At 48.7% G+C, this 21391-nt stretch overlaps 1 protein-coding gene across 3 annotated transcripts in view; it reads left to right on the plus strand.

Annotated features, from left to right (window-relative positions):
* CARHSP1 (calcium regulated heat stable protein 1) overlaps positions 1-21391 on the plus strand; it is a 39369-nt gene that overhangs the window by 15446 nt on the left and 2532 nt on the right. For 2 of the 3 annotated variants that reach the window (XM_056503703.1, XM_056503704.1), the window contains exons 2-3: positions 4512-4692; positions 9389-9511. In XM_056503703.1, the coding sequence (XP_056359678.1) occupies positions 4532-4692; positions 9389-9511 (284 nt within the window). In that variant the 5' untranslated portion in view covers positions 4512-4531. Of the gene's footprint in view, positions 1-4507; positions 4693-9388; positions 9512-21391 lie in introns of all 3 variants that reach the window. The other variant, XM_056503705.1, reaches the window with a different exon arrangement.

Raw genomic sequence — 21391 nt, forward strand, 5'->3', positions numbered from 1 at the left:
GGGACGAGCTCTGTGCCTGCTCTCTGGAGGTGTTGCAGTCTGTGATGTGAAAGAGAAACCATTCATAGATGGAGAGATTTCAGGGAGTCTGTCACCCTGCCATACCCAGGCATTTACATTAATTAAAAGCCAGACAAGATTTCTGTGATAGTGTTGTGCTCATCAGAAAGGATAACTTCCCCAAGCCTGCTATTTTTAGGGTGTTCCTAGAGGTATGGGGCAGACTTAAAGAGAAATAGCATGTATAGATATATAGAGAAATTATGATGGCATTTATATACCCCCAACCTTATCACTTCAATAGCTTTTAAAGTTATTTTTCATGGAGAATTTCAGAAATTTCTCCTGCATGTATTGTGCTCTTTGTAGTTCACTTGTTACAGGTGCTTTGTAAGTCATTTGTTACAGATGATATTTTGGGGTCTCTTACTGCACACATTGGCTAATTTTTTCTAAAACAGGTATGGTAAAAAAATAATATAGTTTTGCCTTGAAATGTTAAATTAATCTATTGTTGCCATGATGCTACTATAATTAATTTTATTTATATTCCAGTTCAGTGCATTCCTAAACATAAATATTTAAAAATAAAAATCACATTGGAGAAAGATAAATGATGCATGTTGAAATATGGGGAGATTTCAGGGTAATGTGGCACGTGGCTGGAGTTTCCTGAAGAGCCTGCAAATGTCACCAGGTGATGTCATGCTGCATCCATTCTGTAAATCCCCTCAGGCACATGTTTTGCTGGCTCAGGCAGCACAGAGATCCTGTCTGTGCTGTGCTGCTCTCTGGCCTGGCTGGGATCTCACACTGCTGGCTTTCTGCAGTGCTGCTGTGCAGTGCTGGGGTATGGATGGATGGATGGATGGATGCATGCATGCTCCTGGCTGGGGTTGGTACCCAGGGATGCTGCCCTTGCCATGGCCAAGAGAGAGGAGGCTGGGCTGGAGGGACAAATGAAAACCTAATGGAAGTGTGTTGGGAGATGGAGGAGAGTGGGTTTGTTCAGCTAGTCACAGAGTCAAAGAAAGAGGAAGGAATCTGTGGGTGCTGAGGAAGGGCTGGTAGCAGCATCCAGGTCCTGGGGGTGATTCTTGATTTACAGGGAATCAGTTAGAACCAGCATAACATCTGAAAAACATCTCTGGAGACTGCTGGTAGCTGCCTTGGGAAGACAAAGCCTTTGTGAGGAGGTGACTGGGAGGGCCAGGGTGTGGGTTTGGTTTTGTTTTGAGTTTTTGCTGAAGCTTCCTGTGTCAACACTGCCCAGCCTCTGAGTGCCTCCAGCTACACTGGGGAGAGTGTCAGGAGGGCTGCCAAGGGAAATGAGCTAATCCCTGCCTGAACAACGTCAAGGAGTGGCCACACCAGCATGAACTGAAGTAGCCAAGCTGCACCTTTGTCTTTGTAAAGATCCAGATGAGCTGATCTGCTGAGGGTGGTGGGAGGCAGGAGCTGCTGACATCCTGCTGCACACACATGGTAAAACTTGGTCCTCCAGGCTCCAATCCTTCTCACTGGGGCTGATTTTTACAATTGTCAGAGAAGACCAAGAGGCAGAGGGATGAGTCAGCGATGCAACATAGCACCCATACAGACTGGGTACAGTACTGATACTGAGACTGGGTACAGCATCCCCTGGTGTGCATCCCCTGTGCTGTGCTGTGGTGGGAGTGAAGTCAGGTGTGGCTGTGCTGGCTGCCTCCAGCTGTGTGCTTGGGCCAGCTCCATGTTTGGGCCAGCTCTCAGCCAGCTGTGTGCTTGGGCCAGCTCTCTCCCAGCTGTGTTTTTAGGCCAGCTGTGTTTTTGTGCCAGCTCTCTCCCAGCTGTGTGTTTGGGCCAGCTGTGTTTTTGGGCCAGCTCCATGTTTGGGCCAGCTCTCAGCCAGCTGTGTGCTTGGGCCAGCTCTCAGCCAGCTGTGTGCTTGGGCCAGCTCTCTCCCAGCTGTGTTTTTAGGCCAGCTGTGTTTTTGTGCCAGCTCTCACCCAGCTGTGTGCTTGTGCCAGCTCTCACCCAGATGTGTGCTTGGGCCAGCTCTCATCCAGCTGTGTTTTTGGGCCAGCTCTCACCCAGCTGTGTGTTTGGGCCAGCTCTCATCCAGCTGTGTTTTTAGGCCAGCTGTGTTTTTGGGCCAGCTCTCACCCAGCTGTGTGTTTGGGCCAGCTCTCACCCAGATGTGTGTTTGTGCCAGCTGTGTGCTTGGGCCAGCTCTCATCCAGCTGTGTTTTTAGGCCAGCTGTGTGTTTGTGCCAGCTGTGTTTTTGGGCCAGCTCTCACCCAGCTCTGAGCACAGTGTGGGGCTCGTGCACTAGAAGTGATGAGAGCTGAGGCTATTCACCTGCCTTTGCCGTGGGCAGAGAACAAAAAGGGTATTTGTGAAATGGTACTGAATGTTCTACATCACTGTTTTGTGTTTACAGAGCAGAGGGCACTAAAATAACATAAATGGGAACAATAGCATGTGACTCAAGACTCAATTTAGTCTTTTTTATTTGTAAATATTTTTGTGGTTCATCTGTGTTTTAAAGAAAGGAGGGAAAATTCTCCTGCCCCCCTAGCCTTGGAGGAGGGGGACAGGAAGCACTCTGTGGTTGTATTGCAGTAAATGGGTGAATACTCTGCATTTTGTTGTCACCTGACAAGTGGTTTATATTTAGATGAGGAGAGAAAGCATGTGATTCTGAAAGCTGCATTTTCACTTGTGCAGGGGCCAGCCAGCCTGTGTGTGCTGAGTTATCAGAATGAGGTTTTAATTGTTTGCTCTGATTTTTCCTGTGACTTACTAGGGCTATGGTTCTGCTGTGTCAAACACATTCCTTGAAAGCAAGCTGTCCAAAGGAGAGGTCTTTAGCAAATTGAGGCTTCCTCTGTACCAGCCAGTACAGCAGGTCTGTTTTGAGAAGGAGGAAGTTTGGAAAATCCAGCCCTTTGCTGTTATCATCTTGGTCTGAGCTGGGCACTGTGCTGTGACACTGGGCAGGGCATTAGCTCATGGGTGACAGATACCATCCATATTTGAAATGCCATCCCTAAAGCTGGGGTTTTGTTCTCAGCTGAGCTGTTCTTGAGAACAGTGAGGAAAGCTCAAGCTGGTAGAGGAGGGTGTATGACTGACTATTCACTTCTATCTTCTGAGCACCCTGAGCAATTAAAGACAAAAGCCTTTGTTCCCTGGTGACTTCATTCTTAAGAAGCCTTTTTAATTTTAGTCTTTATTTTCAGGAAGAAATAATATGGATTTGTCATTGACAAGAAGGCTGCATCTCTCAAATGTCATGTGAAGGATCCACTCCATAATTCATGGGCTGGGGAGTGTGGGTGTCAAGAGAAGGGTGTATAACTGATATGAGAGATTTCAGTTCAATTAAACTATTGGTCTTAAAGGCAGCTTTTCTTGCCTTCATGATATTCTCTTGGCTCAGATCGCCACATTTTTTGCTAACTCATCCAGATAATCAGATATTTTTAGTCTTCTTAAGACTGTAGTGGGTTATTGGTTATTTTTGCACATCATTCCCCTTTCAGTGTGGTTGGGGACTTGCATAGTGATATCAGAGCAGTGCTGATTATTTTGTCTTATTTCCACCACTGCTGCTCTAAGCCATGTACTTGTGTGTGTAGAGTGCTGCTGTTTCTGATCCTGCTCTTTGCATGGATTCTGGGAGCTCTGCTGGTGTAATAAGATGTACTGCTGTTGGTGTGCTGGGAAGGGATCTTTTCACTCCTCTGCTGCAGGACCTGAACAAGAGCAAACCTGAGGCTGCTGGGGGTCTGAGTGGAGATGATGTGGACTATTGGCCTCCTAGCTGTGAGGCTGTGGCAGGCTCAGACCTGCAAAGGGCATTGCTGGCTCTGCCAGATGTCCCCAGGCAGGAGGGGTCACCTCCCCAGGTGCCACTGAACCCCAGCTTGGGCTGTGCTCCTGCCCCAGGCACAGTAATCAGCTGGCTCAGCCTGGAGGGAATTAAGGAGCACTCCTCTGACTCTTCTCACAGTGCTCTGAAGGTGTGGTGAGCTGACAGAGCTGTGTTAGTAAGTGAGCAGCAGCAGAGTTATTGTGGTGATCACACAACAAAACCACCCTGCAGCAGTGGAGGTGCAGCTTCATCTCAGCATTTCTTCTTCAAGGGCTTCTTTCTTGTATTGTGTGTTTGTGAGCAGGCACAGGAGCTCCTCTGTGCTGCCTGTGGTCACAGCCCATCAGTCTGGGGCACACCACGACCGAGAGCTGGGCTCAGCTGTGAGCGAGACAGGAGCGAGCAGATACACTAGTTGTGGAGTAATCTGTTTGCAGCCGAGCTTCCTGGTACAGCTGACACGAGTGTGACATTGAACAACAAATAAACTGTACAAACCACGGGCTCAGTGACAGAGCAGGAGCCGTGCTGGGAGCGTGTCCGTGTGTCTGTGCAGGAAGTGATTCACGCCCTTACCAAATCAGCGCCGCCAGTACCGGTGGCTTATGGCAATTCCCGTTTGGGCTAAATCTCATCTCTTCCTCCCTCCAGGCTCCTCTCAGGCCTCGGGGATGTCTTCTGAGCCCTCCTCCTCCTCCTCCTCGCAGTGCCCCGCCTCGCCCAGCTCGCTGCACCTGCCCGAGAGCCGCCGGCGGGAGCGCTCCCCCTCGCCCATGCGGGGCTGCCTGATCCCCAGCCCGCTGCCCACCCGCCGCACCAGGACCTTCTCGGCGTGAGGGCGGGGACAGGGGAGAGGGGGTCCGGGGGAGAGGGGCCTGGGGGGTGAGGGGGGCCTGGGGGGTGATGGGGGCCTGGGGGGAGAGGGGGTCCGGGGGGTGATGGGGGCCTGGGGGGAGAGGGGGTCCTGGGGGGTGATGGGGGTCCTGGGTGAGAGCTGGGGGTCCTGAGTGAGTGTGAGTGCTGGACATCCTGAGTGGGTGCTGGACATCCTGAGTGGGTGCTGGACATCCTGAGTGAGTATCAGAGGGTGCTGGGCATCCTGAGTGAGTATCAGTGGGTGCTGGGCATTCTGAGTGAGTGCTGGGCATCCTGAGTGAGTGCTGGGCATCCTGAGTGAGTGCTGGGCCTCCAGAGGCTGGGGATCCTGAATGAGTATCAGTGGGTACTGAGGTTGCTGAGTGCTGGGGCATCCTGAGTGAGTATCTATCAGTGAGTGCTGAAGTTGCTGAGTGCTGGGGATCCTGAGTGAGTGTTGGGGATCCTGAGTGGGTGCTGGGCATTCTGAGTGAGTATCAGTGGGTGCTGGGCATCCTGAGTGAGTGTTGGGCATCCTGAGTGAGTGTTGGGGATCCTGAGTGAGTGTGAGTGCTGAAGTTGCTGAGTGCTGGGGATCCTGAGTGAGTGCTGGGGATCCTGAGTGAGTGTGAGTGCTGAGGTTGCTGAGTGCTGGGGATCCTGCTGCCATGGGCGTGGGCACAGCCACAGCACAGCCAAGGGAGCTCTGGGGTGCAGGGATGCTTGAATCTGAAGATGCTTTGGTGTGTTACTTCTCTCCAAGAAGTTCTGATGCCTTTAGACTTTCAGTCCAGATGTCCTGTGGTTTTTTCAGTGCTCTGCTTTAACAAAGGGTGTTCAGAGTCTCTTGGCTCTTTAACAGAAGAGTTTTACAGAGAGAGGAGAACACACCAAGATTTTTCAGAGTTCCTTGTCTGAGACTTTGCTTCACTTCCGACGTGGGGTTGTGGCTCCAGGACCAGTTCCTGTTGGTGCTTCCTTTTCAGATCCAGCTTTTTTTTTTTTTTTTTTTTTTTTTTTGGCATGGTCTCTCTTCTCACTGCCCCTGAAGCACTGGGCCAGACCTCACTGGAACTTTTAGGTTTTTAACTCCTGACACCTGTGCTAACCTCATCAGGGTTACATTTTAGGGATAATTCATCACTTTTCAGAGGAAAGTGTTTCCTTGTTTCCTTTTCTTATTCAGCTTTCATACCTTCATTTTAAGATTGCTCAAACAGACTTGCTAAAGAACGTGCTGGTTATCAGGGTGTGACCCATGATCTCTTTCTTTAAGGTTTTCTCTATCAGGTTTTCCATGAAATAAGGTAATATTTGCTGCTTTCTGTAGTTATTTGAGGCAGAGATCTTAGAGCAGAGCTGGCTTTCCCTGGGCTCTCCTGGGCCCCGTGGTGCTGTGAGCCCTGTGCAAAGGGAACTCCCCCCCAGAGCAGCAGCAGAGGCTGGTGTGGCCAGGTTTGGCCACTGCAGAGATTTCCCAGTGAGGGAGGCCTGAGGAAGGCAATGGGGGTTTCTTTGTTCACCTCAGAGTGAATAATGTGAAGCTTCTGCCCCAGCCTTTTATTTCTGGATGAGGCAGGTCTGGCAGTGCTGGATGAATGCAGTAAGATCCCAGCCCCACACCAGCCTGGTTTGGGCCACTTGCTCTGCTTGCTGTGCCTTTCCCCTTTTGGTTCTTGCTGTGTTATCCTGCTCTTCTCTTCCAGAGTTATTCATGTGGATTTAAATAACAACAGTCTCACTGATGCTTCATATTATTAATTCTGAATTCAAAATGAGGCAAAAAAGATGAGGAGCAGAAGAAAAGTTTGTATGTTGTCAGTTCCAAAAGCCTTCAAATGCCCTGAGCTTCCTGATGGAAGCAGATTGCTAAAAAGGAATATAATTGACTTAATAATTGAGGTTGCCCTTGCAAAGCAAGTCCAAGCTAGCTTGTTTCAGTGCTGTGTTAATAATGAACTCTTTGTAAATCTTTTCAGCTGTTAATCTTAGTTTGGTTCTTACAAAAAGAAAGAATTTGTTATTTGGCTTCCATAGTTCTTTAATCATTAATTAGTGTAGGAATCTTGCTGTATTTGTTTGTCCTGAAAACCAAAATAGCTCTGAATTTTTTGTGTGTGTGTGTCCTCTTTAAACAAGAGGAGCTCCAGGTGAGCAGTTGTATAAAGAGATGAATGTGACAGGCAGTGGCTTATTATTCAATGTTATTGTTTAATTTTGGTTCCCTGGAAGTGGGGGGCCTCATCCCCCACAGTGCCTTATCTCTTTGAAAGATGCAATTGAACTTTAATAGCCTGTTTAGGACAGTGAGTGCTTTTCTGTGTAACAAGCACTTTTGGGGTCAGGTGTGTTGACAGCTTTATAGAGCTGGAAATGAAGTGATTTAATGAAGATTCTTTCTTTAGCACTTTCAAGTGCATTTCTTTATTGTTAGTTTGATTTAAGGAACAAAGCTGTTACCATTAAAAAAAAAAAAAAAGATTTTATTTAGACTTCAGTAAAATTTAAACATTTGGGACAGTGATGTCCAAGTTGCCATGATATATGTAACCAATGGTCTTTGTGTTTGAAGAATTGCACCAAAATCCTCTTCTAACATGGAGCCTACTGGATATTCCTGGCATGGAGAAGGTTCTGATCTAGCAATGCTCAGACTAAACCCCATAATATGTCTAAACCAGTTGGTTTTCATTAATGGAAATGTTTGAGTGAATTTGGATCCCTGGAAGTTGTACTCAGTGTATTTGGTAGAGAAAAGGATTTAACCACACAGTTTTCAGGACAAGTTGGTTGTTTTGATGTCACCCTAAGGGTGGTTCTGCAAATTTTAAGATGCAGCTCCCATGGCAGTGGAGGGGGAGTTCAGACATGAGTCTTGCTGTTAGGCACTGCAGCTGGACTCCACACTTTCTGTGAAATCTGTGAAAGCACAACACAGGTGCACACTGGTACTCCCAGACTCATCAAAGGTAGGATATTCTTACATTTAGTGTGGTGTCTGGAGGAAGATTTGGCTGAGTGATGGAGCAGCTGAATTGACCTTATCACTCTCTACAGCTCCCTGAAAAGTGGCTGTGCTCAGGTGGGGTTGGTCCCTTTCTCCAGGCAGCACTGACAGAACCTGAGGACACATATCAAGCTGCACCAGGGGAGATACAGGTTGGATATTCGGGAAAAGTTTTTCACTGAAAGAGTGACAAAGTACTGGAATGGTCTGCCCAGGGTGGTGGTGGAGTCACCATCTCTGGATGTGTTTAGGAAAAGACTAGATGTGGCATTGGGTGCCATGGTTTATTTGAGGTGTTAGGGCATGGATTGGACTTGATGACCTTGAAGGTCTCTCCCAACCTGATTCTGTAATTCAAGCTGGCAACTGATGCATCACTGTGCTAGCAAACATCACCTGCACCTCTGTGTCCCTTCCAAAGGTGCCAGGCAGAGCAAGAGCAGTGTGTGAAGGGAGTGCAGGGCAGTGTGTGACAGTGCAGAGCAGTGTGTGACAGTGCAGAGCAGTGTGTGACAGTGCAGGGCAGGGTGTGACAGTGCAGGGCAGGGTGTGACACTGCAGGGCAGTGTGTGACAGTGCAGGGCAGTGTGTGACAGGGAGTGCAGGGCAGTGTGTGACAGGGAGTGCAGAGCAGTGTGTGACAGTGCAGGGCAGTGTGTGACAGTGCAGAGCAGTGTGTGACAGTGCAGAGCAGTGTGTGACAGTGCAGGGCAGTGTGTGACAGTGCAGGGCAGGGTGTGACACTGCAGGGCAGTGTGTGACAGTGCAGAGCAGTGTGTGACAGTGCAGAGCAGTGTGTGACAATGCAGGGCAGTGTGTGACAGGGAGTGCAGAGCAGTGTGTGACAGTGCAGGGCAGTGTGTGACAGTGCAGAGCAGTGTGTGACAGTGCAGAGCAGTGTGTGACAGTGCAGGGCAGGGTGTGACAGTGCAGAGCAGGGTGTGACAGTGCAGGGCAGTGTGTGACAGGGAGTGCAGGGCAGTGTGTGACAGTGCAGGGCAGTGTGTGACAGGGAGTGCAGAGCAGTGTGTGACAGTGCAGAGCAGTGTGTGACAGTGCAGGGCAGTGTGTGACAGTGCAGGGCAGTGTGTGACAGTGCAGGGCAGTGTGTGACAGTGCAGAGCAGTGTGTGACAGTGCAGAGCAGTGTGTGACAATGCAGGGCAGTGTGTGACAGGGAGTGCAGAGCAGTGTGTGACAGGGAGTGCAGGGCAGTGTGTGACAGTGCAGGGCAGTGTGTGACAGTGCAGAGCAGTGTGTGACAATGCAGGGCAGTGTGTGAAGGGAGTGCAGAGAAGCTGCAGCAGAGCAGTGTGCTGGCTGGCAGGGAGTGCCTGGCCCCTGTGCCCTTGCTGTGTGTGCCTGGTGCCCAGCCCAGCCCTGTCCCTGTCCCTGTCCCTGTCCCTGTCCCTGTCCCTGTGCCCTTGCTGTGTGTGCCTGGTGCCCAGCCCAGCCCTGTCCCTGTGCCATTGCTGTGTGTGCCTGGTGCCCAGCCCAGCCCTGTCCCTGTCCCTGTCCCTGTCCCTGTCCCTGTCCCTGTCCCTGTCCCTGTCCCTGTGCCCTTGCTGTGTGTGCCTGGTGCCCAGCCCAGCCCTGTCCCTGTCCCTGTCCCTGTCCCTGTCCCTGGTGCCCAGCCCAGCCCAGCCCAGCCCTGTCCCTGTCCCCAGCACGGTGCGGGCGTCCGAGGGTCCGGTCTACAGAGGGGTCTGCAAGTGCTTCTGCCGCTCCAAGGGCCACGGCTTCATCAGCCCCGCCGACGGGGGGCCCGACATCTTCGTGCACATCTCTGAGTGAGTTCTGTCTGTCAGCCCAGGGGCTGCAGCTCTGCTTTGCCTCCTCCCCTCATGTGTCACACACCCGGTTTATAAACTGTCACCCTTACTCCAGCCAAGGGGTTGTGCAGATGTTACTGGCAGCATTGGATTATGCAGTTCTCTTCCTGTGTTATTATAAATATGTAAAGTTAAGAAACTAGAAGATGATTCTTAAATCTCTTAGAATAATCTATGAGTTTTGCTCAGACCCAGAAACTTGCATTCACCTGAAGCAAATATTCCACGCTGTGTCTAGTTTCGATGTAAAGATTTATAACACTGAAAATTCATTACTTTTACTTTGCACTGCTTGTACCATTATTAAACTAAAGGTTAATTGCCTTTACTGTTGAGAAAAGTCACACTTTATTACTTCCTTGAATTTATCTAGCTTAGGTTGTGAGCAGTTTATAGTTAAATCTTTCTCTGTTAAAGGGTTCATTAGCCCTTTTTGTCCTGAACACACTGAGAACCACCCCCTCTGAATTTACCTTTTGATAAACTAAGCAGATAAAGCTTTTTAAGTCTCTTGCTGAGAACTTTTCTCCAGTCTAAGCCAGTCTTTGCAGCATACTTAGAAAAGAGACTGAAGAATTTAAGTATAATTTTTAGACTATACACTGTACACACGCTTTCAGTGTAAGGAGATACAAACTCCTCCAGTTCTGCTCTGTTTCTCTTCCTGAACATCCCATAATCACATTAGCCCTGTATCCCCATCTTTGCAGAGCTGCTTGCCTGCTGTGGCCTCAGCATCCTCTGCAGTGTCAGTGTTTGGAGCAGCCCCAGCCTGGTGTTCCTAGCCAGGGCTGCATCCCTGGCTCCTGGTTTGGCTGCAGAGCAGCACATCCCCTGGACAGGCCCTGCCCAGGAATCCCAGCACAGCCCATGCCTGCCCTGCCCTTGCTGTTTATGGCTTGGCTAATCTGCAGGGTTTAATGGGACATTTCAGTATTTGTTCCTAGGTTGAGATGTTGACCAGCGTTTGGGGTGTTGGTCTCTGAGGGTGTGTGTGTTAAGTCTGCTCAATGTTTATTCTCTTCTAGACCTATCAGCAGTTTTATTTCACCTATTGTTCCCAGTATTGAAGCTGTATAATCCTTATTTGTTGTTCAGAGTGGTTATCCAGTGGTAAGTCAACAAAAGCCTTACCAAACCTACTCTCATTGCCCCAGCTGTCTTTCCTGGTTGTGTGTGCAGCATGTCCTTGGAGAAGGAGCACTTGGCTTTCCTCCAGGTTTCTGGAATGTTACTGCACCATGGGCACTGACAACCCAAAGGTTTATAGGGCTCATGGGTGCAGACAGGCTCAGTGGTCTGACTTGTGTTCAACCCAAGGAAATGTCATTTAATATCTCCTTTCTCTTTTGTCTAATGCAAATGCACTATTTCTCATTTCCTGAATAACTTTAAAATAGCATTTCCTATGTCACAATTAAAAAAATTTAACTGTGAACATCTAGTCTGACCTATACAGTTACTGATCAGCAGGGGTTTAGTTACAACAGCCTTCTTGCAGAAACATGAATTTTCAGCTTTCTAATGAATTCCTTTTAAAGAACTGTCTATTTTCGGTCCTGTTTTTTTCCCCAGTACATTTTCTCTTCCAATTAGTTCACTAAAATTTTCTTCAGTTATGTGAAATTATTCCTTGTAAAACACTGGAGATTACTTTTTGGCTGGGTTTGCTGTTTTGTTTGTCTGCACAAAATGTGAACTGCTCTTTCAGGTTCCTATCCTATGGCCCAACACATCTTTCTGTCTTGGCCCAAACCCAGGAGTGATTCTGTGTGCACAAGGTGCTCCTGCCCTCAATTCCCCTGCAGTCAGCAGAAACTCCAGTGATGGTTTTTCTGTTTCCCTGTTTAACACTCCCATATGTCTCCTGTGCTGAAGTCCCAAATGAGATTACCAAAATAACTGTGTGCTGTGATTTTTGGTGGCTCTGTGACAGGAGTCCCCTCTCGTGGGCTGTGCTGTTGGTGGATTGATCCCAGCTGCTCCCAAGCTGCTCTGGCTGGGAGCCATCAACATTTCAGCTATATTTGAGTTACCCTGCCCTCAGTGTTCTGTGCTGCCCTCCCTTCCCACACCCACTGCCTCCTTCCCAAGCACCAGCTGGAAAAGCTGATGGCCAGCCACACCTGGAGGTGTTTTCATGTGTTTGTGCTGCTGGCACAGGAGGTTCTCTGCGCCCCCAGCCCTGCCCAGCCCTGCTCTCACTCTGCCCTTGTCTGGGGAAGCCTGAGCAGGTGAGGCTGAGGGGCAGAGCTGCTCTGTGGGCAGGGTGGGGGCTCTGGCCCCTCAGACACAGCCCTCAGCCTGACTCCAGCTCACAGCTCACAGCCCAGGGAGCAGCCTGGCTCTGTTCTCAGCTGTGTCATTTCAGTGGTGCTCACAGCAGAGCTCAAACAGAGCTCACACCTGTGCTCACATCTGTGCTCACATCTGTGCTCACAGCAGAGCTCAAACAGAGCTCACACCAGTCACAGCAGAGCTCAAACAGAGCTCACACCTGTGCTCACATCTGTGCTCACACCTGTGCTCACAGCAGAGCTCAAACAGAGCTCACACCTGTGCTCACACCTGTGCTCACACCTGTGCTCACAGCAGAGCTCAAACAGAGCTCACACCAGTCACAGCAGAGCTCAAACAGAGCTCACACCTGTGCTCACACCTGTGCTCACACCTGTGCTCACAGCAGAGCTCAAACAGAGCTCACATCTGTGCTCACACCTGTGCTCACAGCAGAGCTCAAACAGAGCTCACACCAGTCACAGCAGAGCTCAAACAGAGCTCACATCTGTGCTCACATCTGTGCTCACATCTGTACTCACAGCAGAGCTCAAACAGAGCTCACACCTGTGCTCACATCTGTGCTCACAGCAGAGCTCAAACAGAGCTCACACCAGTCACAGCAGAGCTCAAACAGAGCTCACACCTGTGCTCACATCTGTGCTCACATCTGTGCTCACAGCAGAGCTCAAACAGAGCTCACACCAGTCACAGCAGAGCTCAAAGAGAGCTCACTCAGTCCATGTGCCCTGCTGCAGAATGCTGTGCTCTCCCTGCAGTGCAGCAGGAGCAGGCTGGAGGGATCCCCTGTCCCATCCACTGCTGGGAGGCTCCTGTGCCTTCCTGGCAGAGGCTTTTCCCAAGCCATGGTCAGCAATTCCAGTGCTGAGGATCCACTGGCTCCCTGGATCTCTTCCTGGCTCTGAGCCCTTCCTGCTGTTTGCCTGGCTTGGATTTCAGCATGGACCTTCCCTTCCCCTCCCCTGCACAGCAGGCAAACCATGCCCTCCTTGTAGAAACCATGTGCTCAAAGACTCTTTTCCTTGCCCTTTCAGAAACATCTTAGCAAGGTTAGTTCATGTGGATTGTGTAAGACTGAAGTGTTTTGTGTTTTTACAGCTTCTCTAGGTCAATTCTGCTCTCTTGAAGCCAACAGCTTTTCTGTAGTGCCAGGAATGGGCCACTCTTTTGAATGTTTCACATGTAGGTACTGTCTCAGAGCTTCAGTTCAAAAATAGCTGATGTTTCTGCCTCAACCTGTTAGTGAAAAGTGCTATTATTGAGTACTGAAGGTTTCAGCACATTGTGTTCTTTAATTACTCAGAGTATATTTGAGTTGTTGGAAACAGCTTTTAGTGCTGGAGGGTGATGGTATCACTGCCTTAATTCTGATGCAAGGCAACACTGGAAGGACAAATTAGTAATGCCTTTCATTTCAGTTTATTTCACAGTCAATTTGATAGATTGCTCTTTATTAACTGGAATTGCTTTTTGTGGCAGCATTCTGTAACCTGCCTGTGGCTCAGGGGACTCCAGTGACTCTGCTTTGCACAGTGGGAGTTTTGAGATCCTCCTTATGCTTATCAAGTGTTTCTTTTCCACCTATTTATTCAGTTAAATCTGAATGTGAGAGAAATGTTAGTCTGTTCACTGTCTCAGTGTGGTAGAGGCATCTACTAATGAAATGAAAGTGGATTGTTTCTCCTGAATTCTTCCCAAAAGCTGGGATTTCAGGAACTTGGATAAAATGGTTGTGCCAGTCTGGATTCGCCAAGATAGACTGCTCCCCTGTGCTCATCACTAAGCTGTGATGATTAGTGAGGGTTTTAAGCATTAGGACCAGCTGCCTATCTTGCAGATTATTATGATTTTCAACATAAACCTTTAATTTGAGGAATTAAATTATTTTCTTCCCTATGCTTTGAGGAGCTGTGAGGTTACACCTTAGTGAAAATGTCTTCCATAGGATGGGATGTTTGTTTCCTGTGAGCTTCTTTATATTTTATAAGATAATAACAACACTTAGGGTGGCATTTCCTTTCTTAAGTGAGCATTAGCCCAAAAATAAAGTCAAATATATGTGGCATTCAAAAGCTTCACTTGATGCCTGCAAAATTTTCTGAGTATCTCTGCACGAACGTGGCCATGTAGGCATGTTTTATGAGTGGAACCTGCAACAAAGCTGCTCTACTGTGTTGGACTTGTGAGATGTGGGTAGAAATATGGGATGAGAGAATTGTTAGGGTTGGAAGGAACCTCTGGAGATCACCTAGTCCAATGCCTTGCCAAGGCAGGGTCAGCTGGAGCAGGTTTGACAGGAATGCAGCCAGGTGGGTTTGGGATGGCTCCAGAGAGGGACAGTTCACCCCCTCCCTGGGCAGCCTGTTCCAGTCACCTCCAACATAAAGAATTTCTTCCTCATGATGGAGTGGAACCTCTTGTGCTTTAGTTTATGGCCATTGCTCCTTGTCCTGTTGAGAGTCTGGCACCATCCTCCTGGCAACTGCCTTTGAGATGATTAAATCTAACGAGATCCCCTCCCAGTCTTCTCCAGACTAAACGGGCCCAGCTCCTGCAGTTTCTCCTCAGAAGAGATGCTGCAGACCCCTCCCCATCTCTGGGGCCAATGCTGGGCCCTCTCTGGGAGCTCCTTGCTCCTGTCCTGAGGAGCCAGAGCTGGGCACACACTGCAGATGTGCCTCACTAGGGCTGAGCAGGGGGCAGGGTCACCTCCCTGACCTGCTGGCCACGCTCTGCCCACGCACCCCAGGGTCCCACTGGTGCTCCTGCCCCCAGGACACACTGCTGGCTCCTGCCAGCTCATCCCCCAGCAGCACTGGTCCTGCTCTGCAGCCTGTCCTGTGCTGGGTTATCCCTGCAGTGCCCCTGTGCCCCTCAGGAGCTGTGCTCTGCCTCCTGGATGGCAGCACAGCTTCTGAAAGCTGCTTTTCTCTGCCTGGCTTTGTTCTAGTGAGTGGCTCTGAAGGCTGCAGAGATGATTTGTTTTGGTGTTTGATAGCACTTGGAGCCACTTCTCCTTTCTAACTGATTGGGTACAAGTGAGTCCTGCTTACTGCAGACAGCTCCCAGCTTGGGATAAATAGCTGTGCTGGGGAAATGTCATGGCTCTTTGGGGTGATGAGGTTTTGTTTTTCTCAGATTCATACTTCACCCCTCTCTAGAACAAACACAAAATGTGCTTCCTGTAGTGAATATAAACCCCTAGCTGGCAAGCATGGAGGCAGAGGAGTTGCTGAGATAGTAATTCCAGATAACATCTCTGGAAAGCAGGAAGCAAAGGCAAATTCATTTGCCTGGAGTGAAATTTTTAAAAAGCCCATAATTACATTTTTAATAGCAAAATGACAACTGTTAATGCTTTCACTTCCACCAGCCTGTAAGATGACCCACCATCACCAAACTGATGGTGATGTTACAGAGCTCTATCCTCCTGTTTGCCACATCCCTGGCTCGTGCTCCATGCTAGGAGTAAGCAGCCCCCACAGACACTCCCTGGGTGCTGTCACTGACACCAGTGGCTCTGGTGGCCTCCCTCTCTCTCTTGCTGCTCCACCTGTAGCTGTGGGATGCTCCAGAGAGCAGCAGGGCTCCTGCAGTGCTGGTGCTGGGTCCCTGTACAGACAGCTCCACACCAGCTCCCCTTCCCAGCTGGGTGCTGAGGGCTGGGGAGGTGGGCAACCCATGGCAGGTGTTGTGCCTTAGAGCACTGCACCCACCCTCCTGCCTCCCCAGTGCACTTGGGAGTGGGCACACATGGAGATGGGAGTGCTCCAGGCTCTTGCATTTATCTGGGATTTGGCCTGAAGCCTGTGTGCCTGCAAGGGCAAGGCAAGGAGGTGGCACACCAGAGAGCAGAGATGGATGAATGACCACACTCTTGGTTTTTTAAAAGATTTTATTTTGCAAAAGCAGCATATTTAATGAGAGAGAGAAAAAACGTGTAGTGCTTGTGGGTTTTCTGCAGTTTGCCAGCACTTGGCTCTGAAGGGGAAAAGCTGCATTGCAGAGAGGCCTGCAGGCTGTCCTTCAGCTGCACTCCTGACCATGGGAGATGATGGCTCTGGAGAGAGGAGGCTGTGCTTCCCCCAGGGACACTGGCACACCCTGAGCGCCCAGGGGCACCCTGAGCCTGCTGTGCTTCACCTGTGCACTGTCTCAGCTCATGCCTGCAGTGTCTAACTCAGCACCCTGAGCACTGCAGGGCTCTGCTGGGCTCCCAGGTGGGGATGTCCCATCCTGCTGCTGCATTCCAGCTGCTGGCTATGCTGCAGATGTTCTGTCAGCTGCATCTCCCTGCAGGGAGAACCCAGCTGTGTCCCTGTGCACTGGAGCTGCCTCTGAGCTGTTTGTGTCCATGGAGAGATCATCCTTCATGCTCCTTTCCTCTGATTTTCTGCCAGATCACTGTTTGGTGCAAAGCATTAATGCCACATCTCCTGGCTTTTCTCTGGTGCTGCTCCTCTGCTGGAGTGGAACAATATGGGTTGGAAATTACCTCATAATTCTAAATGATCTGAGAGCTGAGAGAATGAACTTCTCTGGCCTCTCTGGCTTTCCCATGAGCTACCATTAAAACAGTTCCTGCTGACTGCAACCAACTGCTCTGGGGATACTGGGAAGCCAAATCTCAGCTTCCTGATTGCCTTCAAAATACTGGATGGCTTACATGCTTTGGACAGCACCCATCCCTCCTGATGTGCTCCCTTTCTGATGCTGTGCTGCAGGGTGAAGTGTCTGGGGCAGGAAGGAGAGGCAGCAGAATTCCAACCCTTTCTTGAGAGGGGTTTGGAAATGAATAGAACATGGATAATCTTTTTCCTAAGGGTTCTCCACCCCCTAGTTGGCTCAGAAAACTCACTTTGCAGTGGTGCATGTGGTTCATTGCTGTAGGTGAGTCTTGCCAGAATCTTCCCCGTGATGATACAAGCTGTACTAGGTCAGAGCAAGGCAGTGGCACTGCAGGCAGGGGCTGCTCCAGGAGGGTTCTCTGTGCTCAGGGAGCACAGGCTGAGGCTGCCTGGGCTGGGCTTTGCAGATGCACTCCCTGGGTGGGACTGTGGCAGGACTGTTTGCAGGTACAGGTGTCTCCTTTGTCTTTGAGCCCACACAGGCATCCTTGGGGAGCTCTCCTGCTCCTCATGGGGTGTGCTGTGCTGCCTGGGCTTGAATTAGATGTGGAGCCACAACTACCCCTGGATATTCAGGGGGTTCAAACACCAAGGCTCAGTGAGCTGGCCAGAGGATGGTGCATCCACTGAACCAGGAGAGAAGTGCAGCTCCTGGGAAGTTTCCATTGCAGCAGCACAGGGACCAGGCAGTCCTGGGGCAGAGATTTGGATATTATACTGACTGCTGGGATTCTGCAGTGTCTGAGCCTCTCACATTGCTCTGTCCCAGCACAAGAGAGGCTGGTGGGGAGGGCAGCCTGCTGCTGCCAGCTCCATCAGGTCACTGCTGGCTTGGCTGTGGGGTGCACAGGGCATGGCAGGGCTCTTTGGATTAGAGACTCACAATGGTTCATTATTCTGTTGTACCTTGCTGCTAAAAACCCTCAGGTTTCTTAGACAAGTGTTGAGGTGTTAAATGAACTTTCCCAGGAGGTCACAGAGCCCACTGCCCCCTGGATGTGCTCCATGGTGTCACCCATGGCAGCCTGGTGGCCAGCAAGGCTCGGAATTCACTGAAACCCTTGCTCAAAAATGTTTCCACGTGATGTTGGCTTTGTCCCAAGAGGTTTAACTAGAGCCCTGGAATATGAATAGCAGCTGTGAGAAGGAAGAACTAGAACATTCCTTATTTAGGTAATTTCCTAATAACCTCCCAGTTCCCTAAAAATAGTGCAGGATAAAATGCTCCACCATACCAGACTGGCTCTGAGCTGGGAAATGGGAGTTGCTGGATAATCTAAAACTCACTCTATTGTGTCTCACTCTAACATCAGGGAAGCATTTCCTATTTTTAGCTTGAATTTGAAGTTGTTGAAGTGTCTTAAGATTCATGGGTATGTATATATTCATTATTTTGAATTGAAAGTGCACTCCAATACCTTGAATAGCAGTGGAAACCTCCACATTCCTCTAGATCAACATTTCATATATATGTAGGGTGAAAGTAAAAAATGCATGTCTAAAATTATCTAATCAATATGTAACATCAAAAGGTCCACACTTGACTTCCTCTACCAAATTTTCCAGGTAACTTTCATTGTTCACAGCATGTCTGTTGTAGGCTGAGTCTGTTCCAAGAACTCTGTAAACTCTGTTTACTCTCTCTGACTTTTCCAGTTTGTTTCCTGCCCAGTGCTGAAGGCAATTGCTTCCTGCTGGATCTCCCCCCAGCTCTGTGTAGGGCTCTGCCTCCAGTGCCACCCTCTCATCACCCTGATGCCACCATGCTGCTCTTTCTGGATAAGCACTGCACAGTCTGGGTGTTGTTTGTTTCTGTTCCAAGCATCACCTGTAGTGATAGCAGGGCTGGAGTAAGTCTGTCTGTCCCAGAAGCAGCTTTTGGTGGCAAACACTGCCCAGGGGACACTGTTCACTCACAGCTCTGCAGACCAGGACCTTTGTCCTCTTGCTTTTCATGGGGACAGTGAGCTAATGATCTCACATTTGTTAGGCACCAAGGATAACTAGTGATCACAAATCTGCAGGGAACAAAAGAATATCTGATCTGTGGGAGGAAAGTTTAAAGGCCAAAGCAGAAAATGGAATTGGAGAGGTTTGTGTGGCCACAACCTTTATACACAGCTGTGCAGAGGGCAGGCCTGGCCTTGGTGGGGTTGGGCCACCTCAGCAAGTGAGGAAAGAACAAAGTAGGGATCAGATGAATGCTGGGGTTGAATGAGGTTTTATCACAAGCTCCAGTCACTTGTAGTGTCAGCTTGGATAAGTAATGAACCCAAGAAAGGATCTGATGCTGTCAGCATAATGCTCAGCCCTGCAAGAAATGCTCTCTAGCAGAGAAAAGTGCACCTGTCTGCTCTGGGTATGCTCAGGGCTCTGCACATCCTGGGGATAATCTCATCTGCTCAGTAGAAGGAGCATGAGTATTTAACCTCATGATTCAGCATGAGAAATGTGGGTTAACAAATATTTTTGTTGTTTTCCTTTTTCCCTGTCAGAGCAGGGGCTGCAGAGGCAGTCAGTCTCCTCCAGGGCTGAGGGGTGTGGTGGCTGCCAGTGCCAGCTGTGTCCTGCAGTCTGGCCTTGCCTTCTCCTCCCCTGGCTGCAGTGTGTGCTGTGTTAGACATCTTCTCTGTGTGTGTATTCATTCACTGGGGCTTATTTCTTGGAGCACCAAAATCACTTTGTTACCAGTGTACCTGCAACACATATCTTACCAGAACCTGTCCAGCTACATATTCATATTTCAATTTTGAACAAAACATACCCTAACAAAACACTCATCTTTTTTAATGCTCAAGCTGTACTTCTTACTTGATTTTGACTATTCAAGTGGTACCTACTTTATCTCCATTTTTCAGGAGCTTAAATCTTTGTTATATTTGCTTCAGGAGACTGCAACTCCACTTCCCTTTTGCATTCACCATATTTACCTACTTTTGCAGAATTCAAGTGTTTATTTTGCTAACCATGGCTTATACTGTTTTACAGGAGGTTTTAAAAAACATGTAAGGTTCCTGTTTGTTTAAAAAAAAAAAAAAAATGTTTCAGCCAAACCTGAGATCCCTTCCTGGGCAGGGCATCCGTTGGGTTTGGTGGCAGTGGTGACGTGTTCCTGCTCCCTGCAGGGCCTGGGGCTTTAGTTTTAGTGGGTTTAGCTCTATAGCATCAATTATTTTATTTTATTTTATTTTATTTTATTTTATTTTATTTTATTTTATTTTATTTTATTTTATTTTATTTTATTTTATTTTATTTTATTTTATTTTATTTTATTTTATTTTATTTTATTTTATTTTATTTATTTTTGTAACAAAGGATTGAGGTTCCTCAAGATTCAAGAGGTTTCAGTAGGAAAGGTGATGCCATTTTTTTTTTTAACGTGCCATTCCTATTTTCACTTGTGGTTTGACCCTTTCAACCCTGTCCTGTGTCTCTTCTTGAGGCTTTATGTCTCCTCATCAGGTTCCAGTACATCCTTGCTGCAAACCTGGTATTTCAAAGTCAGGGTAAACTTCTGGGTCTTTGGTGGCAGATTCCTTTGGGACTAGAAAAGGTAATTTCTGCTCCTGGAAGGACAGTAAGGGTTGAGTGTGCAAATCCCTTCACACCTGAGAGCATCTTAAACCTGTTGGAACAGGGGAAGTGGGGCATAAATGGAGGCAGCAGGTGGAGAGGGCAGCACAACAAAGGTCAGATGTGGGACCCTGAGCAGAGCCTTCCAGTGAGATGCTGGGCTGGGCTGACAGGGTGGCCTGGAGGCTTTGGAAGCAAATAAAGGTCACTCAGATCAGCCTGTGTGGGTTGGAAAGGGCTGTCAGGTCTGATGAAGGAGGCTTTATCTTGATTTTTCTGTAAATATTTCTTCTGCCTTCAATTTACTCCCATTTTCCCAAGCATTGCTCTGAAGGGTTCAGCTCCTGGGTCTGATTGCCACAGTCACAGGCAGCTCTGGTGCAGAGGCATTTCCAGGGAAATAAAGTTTGAAGGACATGCATTTCAAGCCACAGGCCTTGGGACTGCCTTTAACTCCTCATAGCAGGTTTTAGATTCATATTGAGATACAGAAGCATTTTCAATATCATGTTGATACAATCAGTTAGCAAACAATGACTTTTCTTCTGAATTTCCCATGGGAGAAGTCTTGATTTAGGAGTCATTTTTAGCTTCCCTTGTACATGCCTGGTGTCCCTGTCCTGCTCCTGCCTCACCAGAGCAGCACTTGCAGGGCAGGAGTCACCCAGGAGCCCTCAAAGGGGAAAGGGCTGGGGATGGAGCTGGGGAAGTTTTGCAGAGCTGTGAGGAGAAGCAAACTCTGATGTGAGGTTAGAACTGGCCAGTGTACCCACCTCCTATCAGTCCTGCCAGTCTTTCCTGCAATAGAAAATCCCTAAGAATAATGGGTCACAAAGTGAGAGGGGACATAAAGGGCACTGCTAAAATCAGAGATCCCTGCTGTTATCAGAAACATGGGGTAAAATTCCTGGGTGGGGTGAGCATTCTCCCAGTGTGCTGTTAGAGAAGGCAAATGCCAAATTCAGTGGTGCACTACAAACTTCTGGCCTAGACCACTTTTATTTTTCTTTCCTGGGTCCAAATTTTACCTCCAGTGTAACAGGAGGTCACGAGCAAGTCACAGCAATAGACATTCAGTAGAATTTTAGTGTTGATTTGTTCCCAAATGCAGAATCTGCTGAGAAACACAGAAATACAACAGTGAGAGATGTAGAGCCCAGGCTGTCAGGCCAGGGGAAGCTGAGCATGGGCTCTTTCTTTAAAGAAAGGTGAAGTGCCATCTTCTGTGCTGTCAGATCCTGACGGCAATGCAGGAGGGAGGAATCTCTGCCAGTGCTCACTGGCACATGCTGGGATTTTTATTACAAAGCTCTGGTCTCAGGCACAGGGCTGGAGGTGA

The sequence above is a fragment of the Oenanthe melanoleuca genome, chromosome 14 (assembly GCF_029582105.1).
Source record: "Oenanthe melanoleuca isolate GR-GAL-2019-014 chromosome 14, OMel1.0, whole genome shotgun sequence".
In the NCBI taxonomy this organism is placed as follows: domain Eukaryota; kingdom Metazoa; phylum Chordata; class Aves; order Passeriformes; family Muscicapidae; genus Oenanthe; species Oenanthe melanoleuca.